Here is a 23,418-nt window from a genome sequence, read left to right as displayed (position 1 = left end):
TATCACAAGCAGAAGACAGGAGGAGGAGGAGGAGGTGGAGGACATGTTAGCAGCCACAGCAAGTAGGAGCATGGGAGCATTAAGTTAAGAAGAAAAAAAAACACTAAAGGAAACCGCACAAGCAAGTTAAAAGAGAACAATGACAAACATTGACCCTGATCCTTTCCCCCTCAACCCTCCAACCATAGACAGGACAGAACGATTTAGGACAGATCTCAGGACATCTGGGAACATCCACAGTCAAACAGGGCTTCCCTAGTCCCAACGCCATCCCACCAGACAAAACAGGAATTGTGTCTGGGAGAAGAGAAGACCAAAGCTGTAGAGCTGAAATAAATCTCAGAAGTCAACCAGTCCAACTCCATCATTTTATAGAAGAGAAAACTGAGGTCCAGAGAAGTCCAGTGATGTCCAAGGTCACAAAAGTAGCGTTTGCCAGAGGCAGGATTTGAATCCAGGTCCTTCTGGCTCCAGATCCAGTGCTTTTCAATGGTAGCACACCTCTGAGTGCTGTCATTAATATCGTGGATAAATATGCACTGTGTACACACACACACATACACACACACACACACTGTTACACATTTGCAAAAAGCACAAAGGGAAGAAAAGCAAATATTAGCACAATTAGATGCTAAGTAAATGCTTGTTGACCAACTGACTAAAAGTAGATTTCCTGTGGTTTGATTCCAATAGTTTTTGTCTCCTGTGGGCCCCAGAGTGACAAATGGTAACAACAGTAGATTCTCACACAATTACAAATGTTTGGTCTTGACAAACACAGTTCTCGACTGTTTCTTATTCCTCAACCCTCCAGTTATAAAAATACATCAGGGAGAAGACAGATACATACAAAATACAAATGTATACAAATGATGCGGATTCGTTTTTACTCTCTTTGCTGGAATGTGAATATGTGGTGACCCACTCTTTTCTCTGAAGCCATAACTATGCGCGATGAATGCATAGCATAGTCTCCCAGGTTAAATACAATCACTGGCCTCCCAGGAGTTTGTTAGGCCTAGCCAAGGCATCCTGAAAGACATCTTCAAATGATGTGTAAGCAGAGGTGTGCTGTAAATGTTTAACAACTGGCTTGGGGGGGAGTGGATGGAATATGTACACATAACACACTTTAAAGTTTAATCTGCATCAGCACACTCCATTGCTTTCTCAAGTCTAGACAATCAACAAAACAATAAATCATGCCCTGGTTTGTCACCTTTGCTGATTTCTGAGGTGTAGATATCCACATTGAAAATTTAACAATCAGCACTCTAGAGAATACTCCTGAATCTATGTTATTTTGCTATCTTTTTGAAATATCACATTCTACCCTCAGCAGGAAATGTCAGCATCAACATATGGTATGTGATGGTTTGTAGTGACCAAATGATCAATACAGACAGCAATTTGATTCCGTATCGAGCAAAAAAAAAAATGTCATTGTTAAAGGATTTAAAAATTCTACAACATATGAACTGACCCAAAACACATACAAGCATGTCCCTCCACACTGGTGTGCAGAGTATTGAGAAAATGCCACAGTTGATTCAAGAGACCCTTTTGCACCCTGAACCATTTTTTAATTCATGTTCAGTTATGGACACATTTACATTTCCTTTATTTCTTGGCTTGTTTCATTGGGGTCACCATAGGTTCAACTGCTATTAAGGAGTGATTGATAATGTGTGGAGTAAATCCCTTGGGGCAAGCTAATGGGATTTATGACCTGAATCACACACAGGAGGGACAAACATGGAGAAGTTGGGCTCTGCATTGTGGAAGAGAACTCTAGGATCAAAGACATTTCAGAGCCATCTGAGTCTGGAGTAGAAACAAATGTATATCTACCTTTTTCAAGACTGGAAACATTTCTTTTCAGCTATCTTTCTGTATTACAGAGCAGTAAATAAAATCAGTATTTTGGAAGCAGATCGTCTGTGCCAGTCCCTGTTTGAGACAAATGGATTGCCCAATCTTTGCAACTGAATTCTTAATTATTTCATACCATTGGATTTCTTTCCATGTTTTCATAGCACCAAGCACATGAACACATCTCAAGTCTTCCAAAAATGGTTTTGTCAAGAGAGAGACAGGCCACGATTCTGACAAAGTCAAACCTCTAATTTTGTTTGACAGATGACTGCCCTGCAAAGACCCCTGGCTTGGCTTTGTGCAAATGGAGGCAGGTAGCTTAAGACTGGTGCAATTCTAGGTCACTACAAAAGTGCCATTCTTCATTATGAATCATATAGTCTTAATACAAGGGGATTTTAGGCAGAACCCTAATTTTCTCTTGCAACTAACCTTGACAGACCATTTTAATTAGTGTTTAGTAATCTGAATAGACTGGGTCACTGGTTCCATTGTTCAAAAAAATAGTCGATAAAACTAGCTGTCTGCCCTAGCAATTCAAGGACAATGACGATCCTAAATGATGCCTCCCTCTTACAACCCCTTAGATATGCTATGCAACTAGTAACCTAGTGAACACTGAACCCATCCTACCCCTCCCTTTGATCTTGAGCCTCCTAGATCATTATCAAAGCTCCCCTATCAATGGGAATTTACCACAGAGTCTGGCACCTACCAGCAAGAATGTCTGTCTCCATTGGCATGCATGAAAATAAGGGAGCCCACAGAGACCTGGCAACTACCTTTTTGAGGTGAAGATGGAAATGATCTGGCAAGGCACCCAGCACAAACTTGGAGGCGCATCCCTTTGATTAATTACCGTGGTAACTCAGGGTTCAAATGTTGAATTATGAGACTTTGTTCTCTAAAACAAACTCATTGAATTCGTGGCAAAACATTTCTTAACAGTTTGCTTCTAAGTAAGCAATAAGTTTAAATCTTGAAGAGCAATTTCCCAAAGGGAAGACCAAAGTTATTATAATTATATTCAGATATTTAGATAATAGGCCTTAAAAATTGCCTTCAGAAAAAAATACTTTTCTACCTTTATATGTTTGAAAGACTAGGTAGACAATTTAGAGACCATATATTTTGAGGTATAATGAGCCTTAGAGATTATATGCTACAACCTCCCTAATTTTACATATGAGAAAATGAAAGCAGAGAGAATGTAAGGGACTTGTCCAAGTCAAGCAGCCAGGGGGTGGAGGTGGGATCAGAAGCCAGAACTTCTGACTCCCCCTATACCACACTTCCTCTCTCAACACATCTCCCACACTGGCTCTTATCTGTTGTCTTACAAACTCTTTTTTTTTTAATCCCCCTGCCTTTCTTGTACTTAGTTATAGGCAGGGAAGCTTAGTTTATTTTTTCATGACTGATGACAATGATTGAATTACACCTTTTGGTTCCAAAATAAATGTTAAAATTGGTGGTAGGGTTTTTTTTTTCTAGTGATTGGTGTTACCTGTCTGAGTCAATCTATTGGAATATTTGTTCAGTTGTGTCCAATTCCTGGTGACCGCATTTGGAGTCTTCTTGGCAAAGGTATTGGAGTGGTTGGCCATTTCCTTCTCTGGCTCATTTTTCACATGAGGAAACTGAGGCAATGAAGGTGAAGCAACTTGTGCATGGTCACAATGAAGCCAGACTTGGACTCTCAAAGATTAATCTTCCTGACTCTAGGCCCAGTGAATTCTCTTCTGAGCTGCCTTGTTCAAATATACCTCCCCAAAAAGGGTGAATATTTCCTCCAATCAGGGAAATGAATGCTGAAGCAACTAGTATAATGAATATTATAGCAACTAGGTATAATGGATAGGAAGTGCTGGATGTAGAGTGAGAAAGACTTGAGTTCGAATCCCACTTCATCTGCTTCCTGGCTATGAGAACCCAGGCCAGTTATTTAACTCCTTTGAGCCCCAGTTTCTTCCTCAGTAAAATGAGGAGATTGGAGCCAATGACTTGTAAGGGCCCTTCTCGCTCTAAATCAATGATCTGCTTGAAGCCTTGACTTTTTCTAAGAGTAAGAAAATGTGTTTTTCTCCTAAGATAAAATCTATAGAAATTTTCCATGATTGTATTATTATGAATATTTGAACATCTATTCAATACTGTTAGGTACTAGGGGAAAATGTTTTCTTTTCCAAAAATATGAATCAGAGTTTATAGAATGCAGCATAAGAAAAAGTGCCTACTTTTAAAATCATGGGACAGTAGAGAAGACTACGTAAAAACTGGGGGCGGGGAGTGATCTTTCAGGATGGATATATCCTTGTCTGAGAGGCATTAGATGCAGAACAATAATTTCTGAAATCCCGTTACATTCTATAAATCTGATCTCTCTGAGGAATAACAAAGACTTTTTTTTTATTTGGAAGGTTCATTATCTCTGGAAGGGCACAAGAGTTTGATATGGTAAGTTTAAAAAGATATTCCCCAATTGGCACTAGCCCACAGATTCTTGGACCAGATATCCTAGCAGCAGAACAAATATTTCAGACAGAACGCTCTCAGTTCAAGTTCGATTTAAAATGCAGCTTTCATGAAACTAGGTTCACCAAGTTTAAAAAAATTTGATTTTTGTTACTTTATTCATTACTGTAAACAGATCTTTGATGGAGAGGGGAGATGTTCCTGTTCAATTATGGAAAGCTCAACTTTCATTGCATTTCTTCCAAAAGGGTGAAAAACACCGCATGACATCTGCTGGGCATCCCATCCTCTCTTGTCCTTTGTCTTTTCTCTCTCCTCTTCCATCTTTTCCCATTCCTTTTCCACATATATTTTCTTCTCCTCAGAGCCATGGCATCTCCTCACATTAAACAATCATACAATTAAGTATACAAAAATAGATTTCTAATCATAATGGTTGGGCAATGAGGTGGTACAGTGGACAGAATGCTGGACCTGGAGTCAGGAAGACATCTTCCTGAGTTCAAATGTGTCCTCAGATACTTACTAGCTGTGTGACCCTGGGCAGGTCATTTAGCCCTGTTTGCCTCGGTTTCCTCATCTGTAAAATAAGCTGGGGAAGGAAATGGTAAACCCTCCAGTATCTTTGCCAAGAAAACTCCAGATGGAGTCACAAAGAGCCAGACATGACTGAAAAATTACTGTAGGATAGAATCAGAATGGCTTCCAGTATGGAAGCATCTTTTTGTATTTTCCAATGTACTTTAATATGCTTTAATCTCATTTATTGCTTACAAATTTGATCTATGAGAGAACCAGGAATTTGTCTATCATCATAAGAAGTTGGTAGTGGAGTAAGAATCACCCAAGTTGTAAAGAGAACATCACATCTCAGATAAAAGCTGATGCACTCACAGAAAGTCAAAAGCTCGGTAAAACATCACCTGTCTCACCTCTGTCTGTTAGGCCTCACTGCCCAGCCTGCCACAGAGAGGACGGCATGTGTGCATTCACCAGAGAAGAGGAGAATTTCACCCAAGTCTCTGCAGAGCTGGCAGAACTTTGCAAGCATCCAATTTATACAAGGGAGACACAGAGTATGCAAAATGGAGAGGAAGGTTTGGGAATGAGAAGACTGAGCCAGAGACCTTGTTTTCAACAGGTAAGCAGTTCTGCTGTTATCATTCATAGTTTCTTATTAGCCCCTGAAGCTGGTATCTTAATTCAGTGGCTAGGTCATTTCCCAGGGCAGCTGGCTCTAACCTAGAATGCCTTAGAAAACTGAAGAATTGTATGAGGGCAGACAGGGAAGAAGAGAAGGTAAAGGGGACATTGAGGGAGGCCGAGCCAGAAAGCCCAAGAAACTATGTTGAAACCCTCTGATGAGAAGGGGAGAATTAATCCATTTATGTTTTTAATTCTATATTGGGACCAGAGACAATCACTCAGGCTCTCAGTGCCTCTGGCCATCTCTCCAAGACTGAATTTCAGAGGAATTGTCATCCTGCATTGGTGGAGGTAATGTCCACAATGGGAGTCCTCCATCCCCATACAAGTACTCCCTGAAAAAAAATGCCACAGAAACAAAATAAACTTCTTTCTTCTGGATGACTTTTTGTTTTTGTTTTTTTTTCAAATACTGCATACACACATGTAATGAAATAGAATCGAAATGTAGAATCAGGAGATACCTAAAAAGTCATGTAATTCCCTCTCCTCCTTTTTGTAGATGAGAACATTGAATGTCTTGACTGAAGAAACAGTCACTGGCAGAGCTCAGGTTCAGGCCCAGGGCTTGTGATTCCAAAACAAATATGTTTTCTACTATTTCCCTGCTCTCCTGAGCCCTCCCCGCATTGATTGTAAAGCAAGAAGGGGGATTACAAATATCTCACAGACCTGAGATTATAAATAAGGGACAACATTTGACTGAGATTTAGTGCCTGGCAGAAGTATCCACGTAAATCCACAGGTACAACAGATCAGTAGCAATTTAATCTATTATACAATCCTGGAAGGTGGCCCAATTCTTACCTTGGACATTACTTGGAACTTGTCAACCCTTGAAGGGGAGGGGAACCTATGGCCTTGAGGTTACATGTGGTCCTCTAGGTCTTTCAAGGGTGACCTGCAGAACAAATCCCCTTAATAAAAGGATTGGTTCCGTAAAACTTGGACTCAGTCAAGGGACCGCACTCAGGGCCCTAGAAGGCCACATGTGGCCTTGAGGCTGCAGGCTCCCCACTCCTGCCCTAGGTCATCTTGAAACCTTGCTCATGTTAACGTCCCCACCAAAGGATGGCGTTAGTGTTTTCCTAGAGAAATCACTTTTAGTTTACAGGTATGAAGGACAAAAACGTCCATATCTGAACTGTCAACATTTCATATTTTTGTTCAATAGTATGAGTAGCAAAAGTAATAATCATGGCATTTGCACAGTACATTTCTAACAAGGACAGATGCTATAGCTTAATGTGTTATTAGGACTGATTTTTTTGACTTGAGGATCGAAAGCCAGCTGTCCCCAACTCACTGTACATTTCCCTGAATCTGGGAGAAATCTTGTTCCCAAATGGAAGCCTGCAGAAGGTAAATTGTTTCAGAGCAAGAAACAGGGAAATTACATTCCTTACAATCATAACAGTATTTCTAGACTAGAGTATTCCACATCTGAAAATCACTTTGAAACCATTTTATTACTTAGTAACTATGTCAAGAAGCTCATTCCTGTGATATCACGGTGGATGGTATAAGCCGGAGAGCTCAAGAGAGCAAAGAGAAAGGAAATTTGGCCGTGATCTCTTGGACAAGAAAGGCTGGCTTTGCAGCCTCTGTGTACCTTGGAGGCCAGTGGAATTCATGGCTGCAGGAGCTCACAGAGCTAAACCTTGCCCCCTGGATACTTAAAAGGAATTGAGGGACATGAAGGCCAATAATAACATGTTCAGGTGGAGCTTAATCAGAGCCTGATCACCTTGAGTTCCAGGAAGGAACAAGCCTCCCCTCTGTGCCCTGCCCAGCACAGAGGACATTTCACAACCGAAAACGTGAATGACGAAGACGATTGAAACTTTCCTCTGAAGTATCAAGATCTGAAGAGAAGATAATGGGCTGAATGGCCTCCCTTTCACTAGCAGTGTTCGGTGTCCAAATACCCCATGCTGGTGCTACAAACACAAGGACTTAACGGTTAAACTCTCGCAGACATTTTCTGGAAATGTGGCTTAAATTGTTGGCTGACCACTGTGCCCGGGAAGGCAACATTACTGCTGCATTCAGAACTCTCTAACCCTGTTTCCTATTTTCTGCTCCTTGACCCCAAGAAAGCTCCTCCAAGCCCTGGAATGTTGCTTGAAATTAGAAGGAAGAAAGAAGGAAATCCATATTTAAGTACCTGGTACCAGGCTAAGTACTTTAAAAATATTAACTCAGTTGGTCTTCACTACAACCCTGGGAGTTAGGTGTCATTATCCCCATTTTACAGTAGAGAAAACTGAGTCAGACAGAGGTAAAGTGATTTGTCCAGGGTCAGATAGTAAGAAAGTGTTTGAGTTGAATTCAGGTCCTTCTGATTCCAGACCCAGAACTCTCTGCACTGCACCACCTTGCTGTCTCTTTGAAGGAAATATGCAAGAACTGGTATTAAAGAGATGTATGCAATCCCCTTAGTGCCTTTGATATCAGTTTCAGATCTTTTCTGTACACAATATAACAGTGAGGCAATGACACCATTCACATCAGCTGTTCTAACCACTAGACTATCCTACAGTTTCCAAAGGATTGAGAGTAGGGTTTGTCTTTTAATTTTCGCTGTATCCCCAGAGCTTAGCAGAGTGACTGGTATACAGTGGGAGCTTAATAAATGCTTGTGAACTGATGGATAAAAGTGAGTATTTCATCAGATTCTATACCTAAAATTACATTAAGAGACTGAGCTAATGGTGGGGAAGCATCCTCCAGGACCACGGCCCACCCTGTGCCTCCTCTTCCAGCCAACCATTGGGCGAACTCCAGAGAACCAATTCTATGAACAGAGAGTCAGGAGACCCAATTTCTCAACAACAAAATGAACGGTTGGATAAGTTGGAATTGTATTACAATTCACTCATCCACTCTTTTCACAGCCTCATCTCTTCTGTTACTTTGTCAGTGTAACTGAGCACCATGACTCTGGCTTCTCACTTACATGCCCATTTCTTGAAATACTTCAGATCTATCTCATCTCCTGTCCTGTCCAAGTTACACCAGCTCAGGACACATCTGCCATCATGTTACACAGATTCACTGTAATGTAAATTTTCTATAGCTAATGGAATAGCAACTTCTTTCCTTTCTCCACTCTTATCTATTATGTAGTATATTTGAACAAGAGAAGATAACACAAAAACATTATGGTCAATGTATATATGGTAAAAAAAAAAAAACAGGGCAAATTTCTTGGTTTGGTTTGGTTTTCTACCTGTTGTGGGGGCTTAAACAGGCTTTAGTGCCTTCCTTATCTCCTTTCCAAAGTCAAACTAAACAAAATCCTATCCTGACACCACCCACACTCGACTATATTTATAGCACTCTATAAAAGCAGACTCATTTTTAAAAGGAACATAGAATAATATTAGGTAATTTTCTGGGGAAAGGGGGAATCAATTGAAGACCTATTAACAAAAGTTATTTGAATGGTAATGACAAGGGTATAGTCAGTGACAGTATGGCCACCTAGGTGGTACAGTGTATAGAGTGCCAAGCCTGGGGTCAGTTAGACCAATTTCTTTGAGTTCAAATTCCACCTCAGACACTAACTAGCTGTATGACCCTGGGCAAGTCACTTAATCCTGTTTACCTCAGTTTCCCCACCCATAAAAGGAGCTGCAGAAGGAATAGCAAACCTCTCCAGTACCTCTTCCAAGAAAACCCCAAATGGGGTCATGGATTCGGTCACAACCGAACAGCAAGGTTAGTGAAAGGACATGACTAGCACAAATAATCTGCTTTATGACAGGATTATTTGACTGCTAGATTGGGGGAAGGATAGAGATGAAGAGCTTAATTAATTTGGAGAAGATGGATGACTGAACCCCAAGAACAGCCATCATAATCTAACATCAAATTGTAATTAAGTCTAGAGGCGAGTGCCCAAGGGATCTGGTTCAGCCCTGTGCCAAGGAACGCTTGTAGCCATAAAGTGGATAAAGCCACAGATGGTGTCCTTATCCCCGGTGCAGAGGACACAGATCAGTGAAGGATAACTGACACGTTGAGCAACATTGGCTATGAATCTAACGTGATAAAATGTTAACAGGGACAATGCAAAATTTCCTACTTGGGTCCAAAAACATCAGCTTTGCAACTTCTCTTATCTAGTGCCAGTAGATCTAAGAAGAGGTCTACAGATTTTTAATTGGCCTCAAGCTCAAGATGAATCGACAAGGTAACAAAGCAATGGGGGAAAGTGATAAGATCACTGCTTGAATTAATAAAGGCATGGTACAGGTGTCTCCAAGGTCTTGGTGCAGATGCACTTTAAAGGGCACTAAGACTTTTGGGACACCACACACACACACACACACACACACACGCACACATATACATATACATATATATAATTGGAGAACATCCAAGGAAGGGCAATCAAGAGTCAAGAGGTCTTGATGTCACCCCTATAAGGAATGGGGCTGAAGGCACTAGGAGCATTTAGTCTGGAGAAGAGAAGCATTTGGGGCAGTATCGCAGGAGTTTTGCTCTGCTTGGACCCAAGGGGCAGAACAAGAAGCCACAAGTACAAAATGGCAAAAAGGCAGATGCCAGGAGAAAAGTACATGGAAGTGACATGGAATGTGCTGGGAGGCAGCCACCCTCTCCCTGCTTGGCTTCAAGCAAAGGCTCTAAAAGGACAACTGGTCAGGGATGCCTTGTCAACAGCAGACTGTTGTTCATGTATGAGCCAGAGCAGACAGCCTCTTTGGTCCCTTCCAATCTGGTCATCTTATTTGTTTTCTAAGAATCACCAATCCCGCTTTTAGCACAAAGATGTCCAAGAACTGACAATTTCATCAGACCACCATGATAATAACTGGCATTTTCATAGCTAGAGTTCCTAGGTTCACAATACCTTTTATGAACATGATCTCGTTTGATCCTCACAACAATCTTAGGAGGTAGCTGCTATTACCCCCATTTCACAGATAAGAAAATTGAGATAGACAGAGATGACTTGCCCAGGGTCACACAGCTGCTAAGTTTCTAAGGCTGGATTTGAACTCGGCTTTCCTGACTTCAGGTCCACCATTCTATAGAGTGTACTATGAGTATATTTCTGTTCATACTCTCACATCCAGATTGGTTCAGTAATCGGAACTATTCATGTTCCACCAAGTGGGCCATTGTCATCAATCCTACCCTTCCAACCAAGGGAAACATAAGGTTCAAGCAAGCAATCATTGTGGTGTATGCAGTCTGTGGCAACCAGAGCTGAAATATTTTCAGTGACTACAACTTTGCCTGGTGGAGGGGTCACAAGGGGCAGGGCAAGGGGAAGCTTCTTTATAAGATGGCCATGAAAGAGAGAGAAAGGTACAGAGTCAAAAGAAGAGAAATAAAAGACAGAAAGAGATGAAGAAGAAATGAATGAAAAAAGTTATAGAAGAAAAAGCAACTGGCCCCTGCATTACCATTATCAGGGTTGGAAAACATCCTACTTGCACTGGAGACGGTCTTCCCGATGTCAGCTAGTGATCGGAGATTGGATTTCTTAGTTTGATGCCTGTGCTTCCGGAGCAAAGTGTAGGTCACCTTATCCTTCAGGTCAGCTTTCAACAGGCCTGTCTCAATCTGATTATCAACAATCATCTCTGTTACAAGAACAAAAAAATAAAATTTGTTAGAAAAATAAATTACATTTGTGCTATTGAATCTCAATTAGACCCTCATTCCATTAAGGCAGTCCTTTTACTCCTTCCTAATTGGATATCTATCCCAGTCCCCTCAGCATCTATTCCAAAACCTCTTTTCTTCTCAAACCTTCTATGCACCCTCTGCCTTCCCTGAATCTCAGCTAAGGGGCTCATCTCACACTTTCCCAAGAAAACAGAGGCTCCTCCAAAAAAGCTCCCTCTTCTTGCCTTCTGAGCCTATCATAACCCTTTAATGTCTCCCTTCTTTCTCTCCTCCTTTACTCCAGCCTCTGATAATGAGGTGGCCCTTCTCCTTGCTGAGACCAACCAAGGACATATGTCCTTGAACCTGTTCCCTCTCTTCTGCTGCAGCAATTGCCCCCATATTCACCCCTTTTCTCTTTCTCATCTTCAACAGCCTCCCTTATTACTGATTCCATCCTTTCCTCACTATACTCCAATATCCCTACTAGTTACCATCCTATGTCCATTTTCCCTTTCTCAGCCAGATATGCAAAAAAAGATGTCTGTAACCATTGCCTCTAATTATCTTTTCACTGTCTTCTAAACCCTCTGTAATCTGGCTCCTGGCCTACTCATTCAAGTGAAACTGCTCTCTCCAAGTTTCCAGTGATCTCTTAATTGCCAGATCTAATGATCTTTTATCAGCATCATCCTTTTTTTGCTTCTCTGTATTTGTCTCTGTTAACCATCTCCTCCTCCTGCTGGATGCTCTCCTGTCTAGTTTGTGAAACTGTTCTCTCTTGGTTCTATTCCTACCTACCCGACCACTCCCCAGTCCCCTTTGCTGGACAATCAATTGATCAAAGATAATTTATAAAGCACCTACTAGGTGCCATGTACTATGCTAAGCATGGAAATCCAAGGGGAAAAATGAAAAAGTCTGATTCAAGGAGCATATATCCTCTGAGAGGAGACAAGTCCACATATATTAAGTATATATAAGATACAACAAAGCAGACACAAGATTACCTTATATAGGAAGGCACTAGAAAAATGTCTACCATTTTCCCATGACTTCAGAGTTTAACCCAAGGTTCTTTTTTGGGTCCCCTCTTACTTGATCTCATCAGCTCTTACGAGCTTAATTAACTTTTCTAGGCAGATGGTTCCAGTATCTATATCCAGCCCTAGTCTTTCTCCTGAGCTCAAATCTTGAATCATGAACTGCCTTTTAGACATTTCAAAATGAATGTCACAAAGACATCTCGACTTCACTCTGTCCCAAACCGCCAGTAATTCTCTTACTCTTCCTTAATTTATTCTCTTCCCTACTCCCTATAGCAGCCATTCCAAATCTCATCTTTCCTGAAACCTTCCACACCCTATCCCCTAACCTTCACAGTAAGATCTAACTTCATCATTCACTGTGAAAATAGAAGGTATTTGCCATGAGCTCCTCCATTTCCCTTATCGTCCTTTCATAATCCTCTAAAATCATCTACCAATCCCTCCTTTATCCCAGGCTTTGATGGATTTTCTCCTTGCCAAGGCCAACCTCTTGAACCTACCCTTTTCCATCTTCTCCAGCAGATTGCATTAACTACCATCCCCATTCCTTCTCTAATCTTCAATCTCTCCCTATCTACTCAATCCTTCTCTGCTGCCAACAAACATTCCTTCATCTTTAGAAAATCCCTGCAAGCTATTGTCTTATATTTCTCATTCTTTTCTCCTCCAAACTCCTGGAAAAAGCTGTCTAAACTCATTTCCTCTCCTCTCATTCTTTTCTAAACCCTCTTCAGTCTGGCTTCCAATCTCATCACTTACTGAAAACTGTTCTCTCCAAAGTTTCCAATGATCTCTTAATTGCTATGTTTTCTGGACTTTTCTCAGTCCTCATTGTTCTTGACCTGCTTTTAGCATTTGACACTCAATCACCCTCTAGTCCTGAATAATCCCTTTTCTCTGGGTTTCCATGACACTGCTTCTTCCCTACCCCTCAAACCAACTTGTATCTATTGACTCATTTTTTTTCCATATGTATCAGTATGTGTTTAAGTTGCTTCTTCAAAAGAATCTAGGTTCCTTAAATGTTAGTATTGTTTCACTTCTTTCTTGGTATCCCCAGTGCCTGGCATAGGGCTTGGCATGCAGAGGAGACTCAAGAGTTACTTACTAGTCGATTCTTTGATAGATTGATTCCCAAAGGTCACACACAGCTATGTAACAGCTGGGATGCCAAGACCTGGAAGTGACAGAGTTGGAATTGCCATACAAGTGCATGTCATGGTGCTATAAAGCAGATGAGTGGATATTGAACTAGAGGACTCCAAGCTTGCTTACAACTTAGATTCTTTTGAGTCTACAGATAACATCGATTTCTAGACAGCAGAATTAGGCCATAGGATAATTTATTTGTTTTTTTTATTAAGCAATCGGGGTTAAGTAACTTGCTCAAGCTTACATGGCCAGTTATTTCTGGGTGTGGTGCTGAGTATCTGAGCCCAGATTTGATCCAGGTCATCCCGACACTGGAGCCAGTGCTCTTGCTCGGTGAGCCACCTGGCCACCCCTAAGCAATTGGGGTTAAGTAACTTGCTCAAGGTTACACGGCCAGGTGTTTCTGGGTGGGTGCTAAGTGTCTGAGCCCGGGATTCGATCTCCAGGTCTTCTCAACACTGGAGCCGGTGCTCTTACTCGCTGTGCTACCTGGCCGCCCCCATAGGATCATTTATTTAGAGCTAGAAAGGACTTTCCTGGGTCATGTCGTCCAACTCCTTCCCCTCAACTTTAAAAATGAGGAAGATAAAATTAAATAACTTGCCGAAGGTCAAACAGGTAGAAATTGGCAGAACTAGAATTTGAACCCAGGTCCTCTAACTAGAAATTGAAAGTTATTTCCACTACATCGGGTTGTCACTCTCTTCCTATTTTTCTCTGTCCCTTCCTATCTCTTTTCCTTTCCCTGCCCTCTTTCATTCCCTTCCTTTCCTTTGCTCCTTCCCCTCCCTTCCCTTCTCCTCCTTTCCCTTCCATCTGCTCTCCATTCCTCTCCTTCCCCTTCTCCCTCCCTCTTCTTCCTCTTCCCTTCCCTCCCTTTCCTTTCCTTTTCTTTTCAAAACTGGATCTTTCTGTACCTCTAGGCTAGAGGGGCAGTGACTACTCACATGCCCAAGCCCAATGCTGATTGTCACAAAAGTTTCGAAATGCTCTGATTTCAACCTGTGTTGGCTAACTCTTCTTAGACAACCTGATGAACCGCCCTCTCCACTCCACCCCGACCCTGTAGGGTGCTCACCTTAATTGTGTCAGATAACAAATCAGTGTGGACCCCCAATAAGCTTTACCCTTACTACAACCCAGAACTCCCCACTTTAAAGTGATCTACCAGCCTCATTAGTAGGAATTAAAGGAAAAACAGTACAGTAGGCTTTTATTTCCTATCTTTTTCAAACATATATTTGGGAAAACTTCATATGGTCTATGAGACCTTCATCTTGAAGTAAACAGCACTACATGAGACATGCTCCCCCAACCCCAATCACCTTGTATATGGTTAATATAAAAATCTAAGTCCAGCTGGGAAGTCACCATTATTTTCCTTTCAATGAGATATTTCTTTATGAAAGGTGGGGGTAGGTAGACTAAATTCAGATAAATATGATATTGCTCATCACCCATATATTTAACCACCCCCCAAAAAATTAGTAAAATCAGAGTCTCCACTAAAAACCTATGCCTTATATCTTTGGGAAACAGTAACTATATCCTCAAACTGACCTCAAATGAAAGGTTATCAAGGCCTTGGCTTACAAATAGTAAGGCAAAAGAAAGACCATGAAGTTAATTTCATCACTTGTTCTTGGGATGGCTAACCTTAATAAGAGAAGATATCTATTCAGGTTATAGAACACCTTCCACACAGCAACCCAGGCCAGTGGGGAGAAGAAGGTAGCATAAGAGTTATTATCCCCCTTTTCCAAATGAGAACAGTAAGCTCAGGGGAGGGGAAGCTACTTGTCCACTGTCACATGGGAGCTGCTTTTGGATTCAAAAGGGGGTTCTGCATGCAGAACAAAAACGAGCAGATCTCTGGGGAATGATAATTAGGCATATATTTTTTAACAATCTGTGAGAAGTAACACCAGCTGGCAAATATGTTGTACGTTTTGCTTGCCATGTCCCACAACTCCCCCCTTTTGTTTTTCTTTAAAACACTGAGAGCTAGAGCATTTTATACTACTTTTAAAGCAAATATACAACCCACTCTCCATTCTTCTCTTCATCCCTGTCTTTTCTGCCTGCTGGGATGTCAGCGGTTATCAAAGGCAATTCCAAGCAAAGAAGTGGTGGGTGGATGAGGGGGGAAATCAAGCTATTTATTGATGTTTGCCTTTATTTCTTATTATTTATCTAATCCATTTACATAAATTTTTAGGTATACTGTCTTTGAGGCTCAATCATGCAGAATTTGCCACAACACCCCTGTGGGGTTGGTCAATATTATGACGCCTCCTCCCCAATTACTTGAATAATTCAGGATAAATTCTCTCTCAACAGATGACTCTCCTCCTACTCGGCTGGGAAGATTATGGCTACTGGCGAGCTCCCTCATCCCACCCTCCACCATCACTCTGCGTCTCTAAGACTATACTCATCCACATCTCCTGCAGAGCCGGGACACCAATCAAGGTCTCCTGACTTACTCAGTGTTCCTTCCATTACACTGACTTCTGTCCTGGACCAAGAAAAGCCAGCATCACTGCAAACAATATGAAAAGATGCTTTCTGTGAATCTGTTTCTAGTCACCCCTGATATTAAAAAACCCTCACCCCTAGGAACTATCCTAAAGTAAAAAACCATCCCTGGTAACTATCCTAATACATCAATAATCTCCTCTCCTCAGTTAAAATCATTGAAAAAAGGAATCAGTTGGGGCGGCCAGGTAGCACAGCGAGTAAGCGCACCGGCTCCAGTGTTGAGAAGACCTGAAGATCGAATCCCGGGCTCAGACACTTAGCACCCACCTAGAAACACCTGGCCGTGTAACCTTAAGCAAGTTACTTAACCCCAATTGCTTAGGGGTGGCCAGGTGGCTCAGCCAGCAAGAGCACTGGCTCCAGTGTCGGGATGACCTGGATCAAATCTGGGCTCAGATACTCAGCACCACACCCAGAAATAACTGGTCGTGTAACCTTGAGCAAGTTACTTAACCCCGATTGCTTAAAAAAAAAAAAGGAATCAGTGCTTCTGTTTCCCATCTTCCCACCCTCTTCAAAACTTTCTTCCATCTTTAGCATCTTCAACATTGCTTCCAATCTAAACATTCAACTGAAATGACTCTCTGCCAAGTTACCAGTAGCCTCAAGTGACAAATCTGATGGTCTTTTCTCAGTTCTCATATATTGTGATCTCTCTGAAGCTTTTGAAACTATTGACCACCTTCTCATCCTGTACATTCTATCCTCTCTGTCTCTCTGTCTCTCTGTCTCTGTCTCTCTGTCTCTGTCTCTCTGTCTCTGTCTCTCTCTGTCTCTGTCTCTCTATCTCTGTCTCTCTGTCTCTCTCTCTGTCTGTCTATCTCTGTCTGTCTGTCTGTCTGTCTCTCTCTCAACTCTAATCAAATATAAATTCCTCTGGCATTTAAACCTGGCCCGTCACTATCTTTCTAGTCTTAATAAACATCACACTCATCCATGCATTCTATAGTCCAACCACACTAGCTTGCTTGTTGTTCTTCACACACAACACTACATCTCCAATATCCACTTTTACAATGACTATCCCCCAAGACTAGAACGCTCTCCTTTCTCATCTCTGTCTCCTAGACTACCTGACTTCCTTCAAGATTCAGCACAAACACCTTCCTCTGGTGGAGATTTTTCTCCGTCCCATCCCCCAATTTCTGCCACCCAGTCCTCTAAGGTTAATTTCCATCTACTTTGTATGTATCTACCAATCATGTAAATCTTGTCTCCTTCATTAGAATGTAAACTCCTTGAGGGCATGGACTGTCTACATCCCTAGCACTTATTACAATGCTTGGCACATATTAGATGCTTAATAAATGCTTGGTGATTGATTGATTCCCTAAATTTGCTAAGATCACTCCTGAAGAACAGTTGAAATTTATTTTGCTCTTAGAAAGAAAGAAAAAACTCTATTATTAGTTTATGATACTTAAAAAACATAGAAAAATAAATCTTAGTTTATCGTAGACTAGGGCCAACTGTGGCAGGTAGCAAGTCCAAGCTTATCTGCATACATACAACTGTGCTACCATGGGGTAGGGAGCAGGACAAGCCAATAAGACCAGGAGAGCAAGCACAGAGAAAATTGCCTTCCCAGTGCTTGCCCTAGGACTGAGAACAGCCCCATGCTGGACACCTCAGAACTCTGGATTCTTAGGCAGAATTGTGAAGAGTGCTACTTGTGTTCCTCTTCTTCCCCCTGTCATCATAGGGGACTCCTATTAGGTTCCACGATGGGAATGTTGAGGTCCCTCTAACTAATATCCTATAGTTTTGTGTTTATGCATCAGGAAGCCAGCCTATCCAGATTTATCACTCTAGGCAAATCTTCATGGCAGTTCTCTCTACTAGCCTCCAGGTCATTTTCCCTCCTTTCTTAAAGAGGTCAATATTGTGTTCAGAGTCTTCTTCTTCACTCCATACCTACACTTATACTGAGGCACTGAATTCAACATATGGTCTATGTTCCCTTAAACACCCTGGAATCACAGATACTGTGAAACTGTGACTCCCATGACTGAGACCTTGGCTTTCCCTTGGCCACACACAGGATGGTCAAACTATGGATCTTAGCATAAGCCAATTTGTAAAGTTAATTAGTAGTGCTCCCTCATGTTCATAACCTCCACACTAATCTCAGAAGCTAGTAGGTAGCTGTCCTTGCTAAGGTTAATCCCAAAACTTGTACCCTCAGTGATAGCCTCCTTTATCTCCTCTGAGACCTTGCTCCACCAACGGTTTACTCTCCTTTCATCTTCAAGCCTTCTCCCCTCTACTGACAAATATATTCAGGCTTATCCTAATCTTAAAACAAAACAAAACTCTTTCCTTGACCCTGCTACCTTCTCAGGCTTTCCTCCAATCTCTTTCTTCTCTTTCACAAGAAGTCTTGTAATTATAACTCCCTTTCCCTCTCTGTGTTGCGTAGTGGTTGCCTCAGTTGCCCCACCACACCTATCACTGCTCTAGCCATGCTTTACTTTACTTCCCCACCATATCAACACACAAGGCTGCACCTTGTCCACCTTCCCCCTCTACTGCTGACTATCCAATTCTAGAACCACAATCAAATTGACTCTATCATTTCTGCTGGAAAGGAAATGTCCATCTGCTTCCCTATGACTCCACTAACCATCTCTGCAGCTTTCCAAACCAAAATCCTCCTCCTTGGACATCTCTCTTCTATATGTGCATCTTCCTCTTTTGGAGTATAAGGTTTTGAAAGGCAGGTGCTATCTTCATATTTCTATTTGTAGTCTAGGGCTTAGCAGAGTGCAAGCACATCATAAGTACCTAATGAATGCTTTTTTAAAGTCATTCATAGCAATGACAATAGTCAACATTCATGCAGTACTTTGTGCCAATATGTATATGGGTGGATATATATATATATATATATACACACACACACACATACATATCATGCTTGATCCTTACAACAACTCTAAGAAGTAGATGCTGTTATTATCCCAATAAGGAGCTGAGGCTGAGAGAGGTAGAGTGAGTCTGTCACCTAAGTGACCAGTCACACAACTAGTAAGTGTTTAAGGCGAACCTGAACTTGGGACTTAACTCCAAATCTAAGGCTCCACCTTTCCCATCTACAGCCTGTGTTCATTGCTTCATTGCCACTCACACATTTAGATCTATCCAGTCTGATCTCTGGCTCCATTAAGATTTTTCTTTTAAGAGTCACTAATAGGGGCGGCCAGGTGGCTCAGCGAGTAAGAGCACTGGCTCAGTGTCGGGATGACCTGGGGATCAAATCCGGGCTCAGATACTTAGCACCATACCCAGAAATAACTGGCCGTGTAACCTTGAGCAAGTTATTTAACCCTGATTGCTTAAAAAAAAAGTCACTAATGACCTATTAGTTTCCAAATCTAATGGCTTTTTTCCCAGTTCTCATCTCCCTTGATCTTTCTGCAACATTTGACCACATCTCGTTTCTCAGTCCTCCTTTAACTTCCTTTGCCCTGGTCCCTTGGTTCTTTGTCTCTCTGTCTCCCTTCTTGGTCATCTCTTTTGCTGGACTGGGTTCTAATCCTGACCCCAAATACTCTTCTTTTTTCCTTTATTCTCTCCATTGGTGATCTCATTCAATCCCACTGCATCAATTAGTATCTTGTGCACAGACTCCTAAACACACACCCCAACTTCTGGCCAGAATTCTCTCTACTAGCTTGCTAGATATCTATAACTGAATGTCTGATTGGCCCTCGAAACTCACATGTCCAAAATTGAATTTATTATACTTCCTTCCAAAACAATCTGCACTTCTTGCCAATTTCCCCATTTAAATTTCTAGTATTCTCCCAATTACCCAGGCTCAAAACCAATGAAATTCAGTTGTGATACCCTTTGTAATTTTCAGTTCTGAAAAAAGTGGGTTCTTTTTAGGATTGTTTCTTTTACTATCAGTTTTATTTACAAAAAAACAGTTCTGTCTCCTCTCCCCATTCTATATATTCTATGCATTTCTGACATGGTACTTGAATCAATCAACCTCAGTCATCTACATTATCAGTGCTAGCCTGTGTTGACTCTGGTTGGCCCTAGTTGGCCCTGGGGCTGCAGGACAGATATAACAGGGGGTGAGGATTCTTGAAAAAGGAGCTCCTGGCTTAAGGTTTTAGGATGATGTCTATTTTTAAAATAAATATTTGGAGATAGGAGAAATAGTTTCCATGAGGGAATAAAAGTTGATGGCAAGTCAAGCTGAGAACACAAAGATCTTGTCGATTTCCACTTGGCTACAGCATGGCCTCACTCTACAGCTGTTTTCTGTAAGGATTTCAGCATGTGGCCCAACTACGGAAAGCTAAGTTGAAGAACCATTCATAAGGTGATTTCCCCTTGATGGTCATACCACTGCTTGGCTTCTAGGGACTGCTTCACAAAAAGCCATCACCTATTTTAAAACATCATCTTCACTGCAACATAGGGGTAGTGCCACCCAAAAGTCACACATTAAAATCAGAGAGGGAAAGGACATTTCAGATAATCTCTTCCAACCTCTCACCCCAGGCATAATATCCCTCCATAATATCCTTCACTGGTGGTTATCCAGGTTTAATTGGAAACCATCCATTGTCAAGTATATTTCTTGAAAACAATGTAACACTGAATTCTACTTTTTTTTTTTTTGCTTTTTGGAGGGGGGAAGGTGGGGAAATTGGGGTTAAGTGACTTGCCCAAGGTCACATGGCTTGTAAGTGTGTCAAGTGTCTGAGGCTGGATTTTATATCAGGTCCTCCTGACTCTAGAGCCAGTGCTCTATTCACTGCGACACCTAGCCACCCTGGATTCTACTTTCTAATCAATTCTTCTATCCTCTTCTATTTTATGGGTGAGTTCATCACATTTACAGTTATGATTGTGTTTCTGTATTTCTTTCTATCCTATCCTCTTATACTTTCCCCTCTTTTCCCCCATCTTCTCTTTACAAAGAAAGCAATAGAGAAAGAAAAGCAATCTTCTCAGCCCTAGGAATCTATAATTGAAGCATCCAGCTCTATTCCTCTGCCCCTCTTCTCTTCATTAAACTTAGGCCCTAATCTATAGTTTCTCTTTTTTTAATCCCTACTTTACAATCTATCCCCCCCCCAAGTTTATATTTGTTTTGTATGTAATTATTCTCTCCCTGATTCTTCCCTACCTTTTAAACTCCCCTCACCCCTTCAAAACCCTGTTTCTCTATTGAGTTTAAGGTATTTCTACATCAAACTCTGAATGTGTTCAGTTCTCCTTTGTCTTATTCGGGTAACTCTTACACCAAGTTTCACATGATACCCATCTCTGCCACTTTTGTCTTCATATTTCTATACCTTTTTCACATACTTATCATATAACTTCACACATCAATTATATAAAATAGTAATTTTTCTCTACTCATATTCTCCATTTATTTTCCCCTTTTAAGGTGAAATTAAAAGAATAAATCCATATCCAAGTCTTGTGTTTGTTGTACTTTACTCTTGATATATGTTACTATTGAGTCCTTATGTTTGTATTTGAAAGTTTCTACTCAGCTCTGGTCTTCTCACCAGGAATGCCTGAAAGGCTTCTATTGTACTGATCATCCATTTTTCCTTATCAATTCTATTTCAAGAGCAAATTATTTTTCTTTGCAATCTTTTTGCCTTTTGGGATTTATTCCAAGGCTTTCTTTCCTCTATGACAGTTGGAATACAATCTTGTATGATACTTACTGTAGCTCTTTGGCTTATAAGACCTTCCTCTATGCTTGCAGTATTTTCCTTTGACTAGAAACTCCAGATTTTGTCTACAGTTTTTCCAGGATTTGCAGTTTGGAATTTCCTTCAGAAGATTACCAGTGGATTCTTTCTGTTTTCATTTTGTCCTCTAATTTTAATAGCTGTAAAGCAGTTTTCTTTTATGATGTCTGGAAATATAACAACCATGTTCATTTGGGGTTTTTTGTTTGTTTGTTTGATCACATTTTTTTACAAGTCCAGTGATTTTATTTTTTTTTAAAGCAATTGGGGTTAAGTAACTTGCTCAAGGTTACACGGCCAGTTATTATTTCTGGGTGTGGTGCTGAGTATCTGAGCCCGGATTTGATCCAGGTCATCCCGACACTGGAGCCGATGCTCTTACTCGCTGAGCCACCTGGCCGCCCCTAAGCAATTGGGGTTAAGTAACTTGCTCAAGGTTACACGGCCAGGTGTTTCTGGGTGGGTGCTAAGTGTCTGAGCCCGGGATTCGATCTCCAGGTCTTCTCAACACTGGAGCCGGTGCTCTTACTCGCTGTGCTACCTGGCCGCCCCAAAGTCCAGTGATTTTAAAATGATTTCTCCTCAATGTTTTTCTGGGCCAGTTGTTTGATAATAGATTTGCTATAAGACTAGTCTTTTCATGACACAGTTTCTTTCCTCCCATCAACAATATGGGGAAACCCTATCTAAAACAAGACAAATCTGCCTCTGGGGACTGATTGGCAGCAGCTTCCATGATGCCACTCCCTTCTCCACCTCACTCACACCCCCTGACCCAGCCAATATGGGGGAGGCCTAGCACCAATCTGCCCCTGGTATTTAAATGGTCCAAGCTTCCTTGTCATCAAAGGGCATAAAGTGTCTCAACCATATGGAGTCTAGGCCCCTCTAACTTGATGGATTTCTGAAGTCGACATGAATAACTTTACTGTGTCTTGATGACTAGATGTATTTCCACATGGAGAGATGCTGTCTCACTTCAAACTTATTGCATGTGTTGTGTTAGGACAAAGTAAAACTCCTTATATTAAATATTCAGAGACGTACAAGTCCCACATTTCACCTTAACATCAAACCTGAACCAAGAGTGTGCTGACATTAAAGATGGGCCTCGGATAAGATTTCTTACACATTCTTCTACTTGTTCAATCATTTGACTTTGTTCTAATATTTCTTGTTGTCTCCTGACCCTCTTGAAGTCTGGTGGCTCCTTTTGTTTTTCAGGGGTCCCCTACTTTGATAATCACCTTCTAAGCTTCCCCTTTCAACTTTTCCCCCAAAGTTCTAATTTCATTTTTTAGCTTCAGCTTATTTTCTTCCAAACACCCTTGGAGTTCCTGTGGTCAAACCATTCTTTTTTATCCTCTGAGAAATTGCTTATACTTGGGAAATTATGCTCTTCCCTTGGATTTTTTTTGAGCTTTTCTTAACTTATAGCATTTCTTCATTGTGCTTGGCATCTTCTAATGTTTATTTATATCTTTTGCTTCAGTTTTTATTGAGATTTTGTGCTAGAGCCAGACTCAGCTTCCTCTTGCACTCTTGGATGGGTTGGGCCAGGTCTAGCTTGGTCTTGTCCCTTGTATGGCTTGGATGACAAAGCTGCTACAATTCTAAATGGGGCCTAGCATGCTGCGGTGGAATCCCTGGCTTTCTTGTCCATCATCTGGTGACCCAAAGCAAGCTCTAGTCCTCTCCCTGTCTCTATCACCTTTACTTTATATTATCTTCAACCAGGATTTATC

At 41.3% G+C, this 23,418-nt stretch overlaps 1 protein-coding gene across 5 annotated transcripts in view; it reads right to left on the bottom strand.

The window, feature by feature from the left end:
* The window catches only part of SLC4A4 (solute carrier family 4 member 4), a 419,170-nt gene that overhangs the window by 205,246 nt on the left and 190,506 nt on the right, over positions 1-23,418 (bottom strand). For 4 of the 5 annotated variants that reach the window (XM_069091658.1, XM_069091663.1, XM_069091665.1 and 1 more), the window contains one exon: positions 10,998-11,177. In XM_069091658.1, coding sequence (XP_068947759.1) covers positions 10,998-11,177 — 180 coding nt within the window. The remainder of the gene's footprint in view (positions 1-10,997; positions 11,178-23,418) is intronic. The other variant, XM_069091650.1, reaches the window with a different exon arrangement.

The sequence above is a fragment of the Petaurus breviceps genome, unplaced genomic scaffold, assembly GCF_028583685.1.
Source record: "Petaurus breviceps papuanus isolate PSGF00001 unplaced genomic scaffold, PetGlider_PUasm1.0 126, whole genome shotgun sequence".
NCBI classification, from domain to species: Eukaryota; Metazoa; Chordata; class Mammalia; order Diprotodontia; family Petauridae; genus Petaurus; species Petaurus breviceps.
This window is presented reverse-complemented; position numbering and strand designations above follow the sequence as displayed.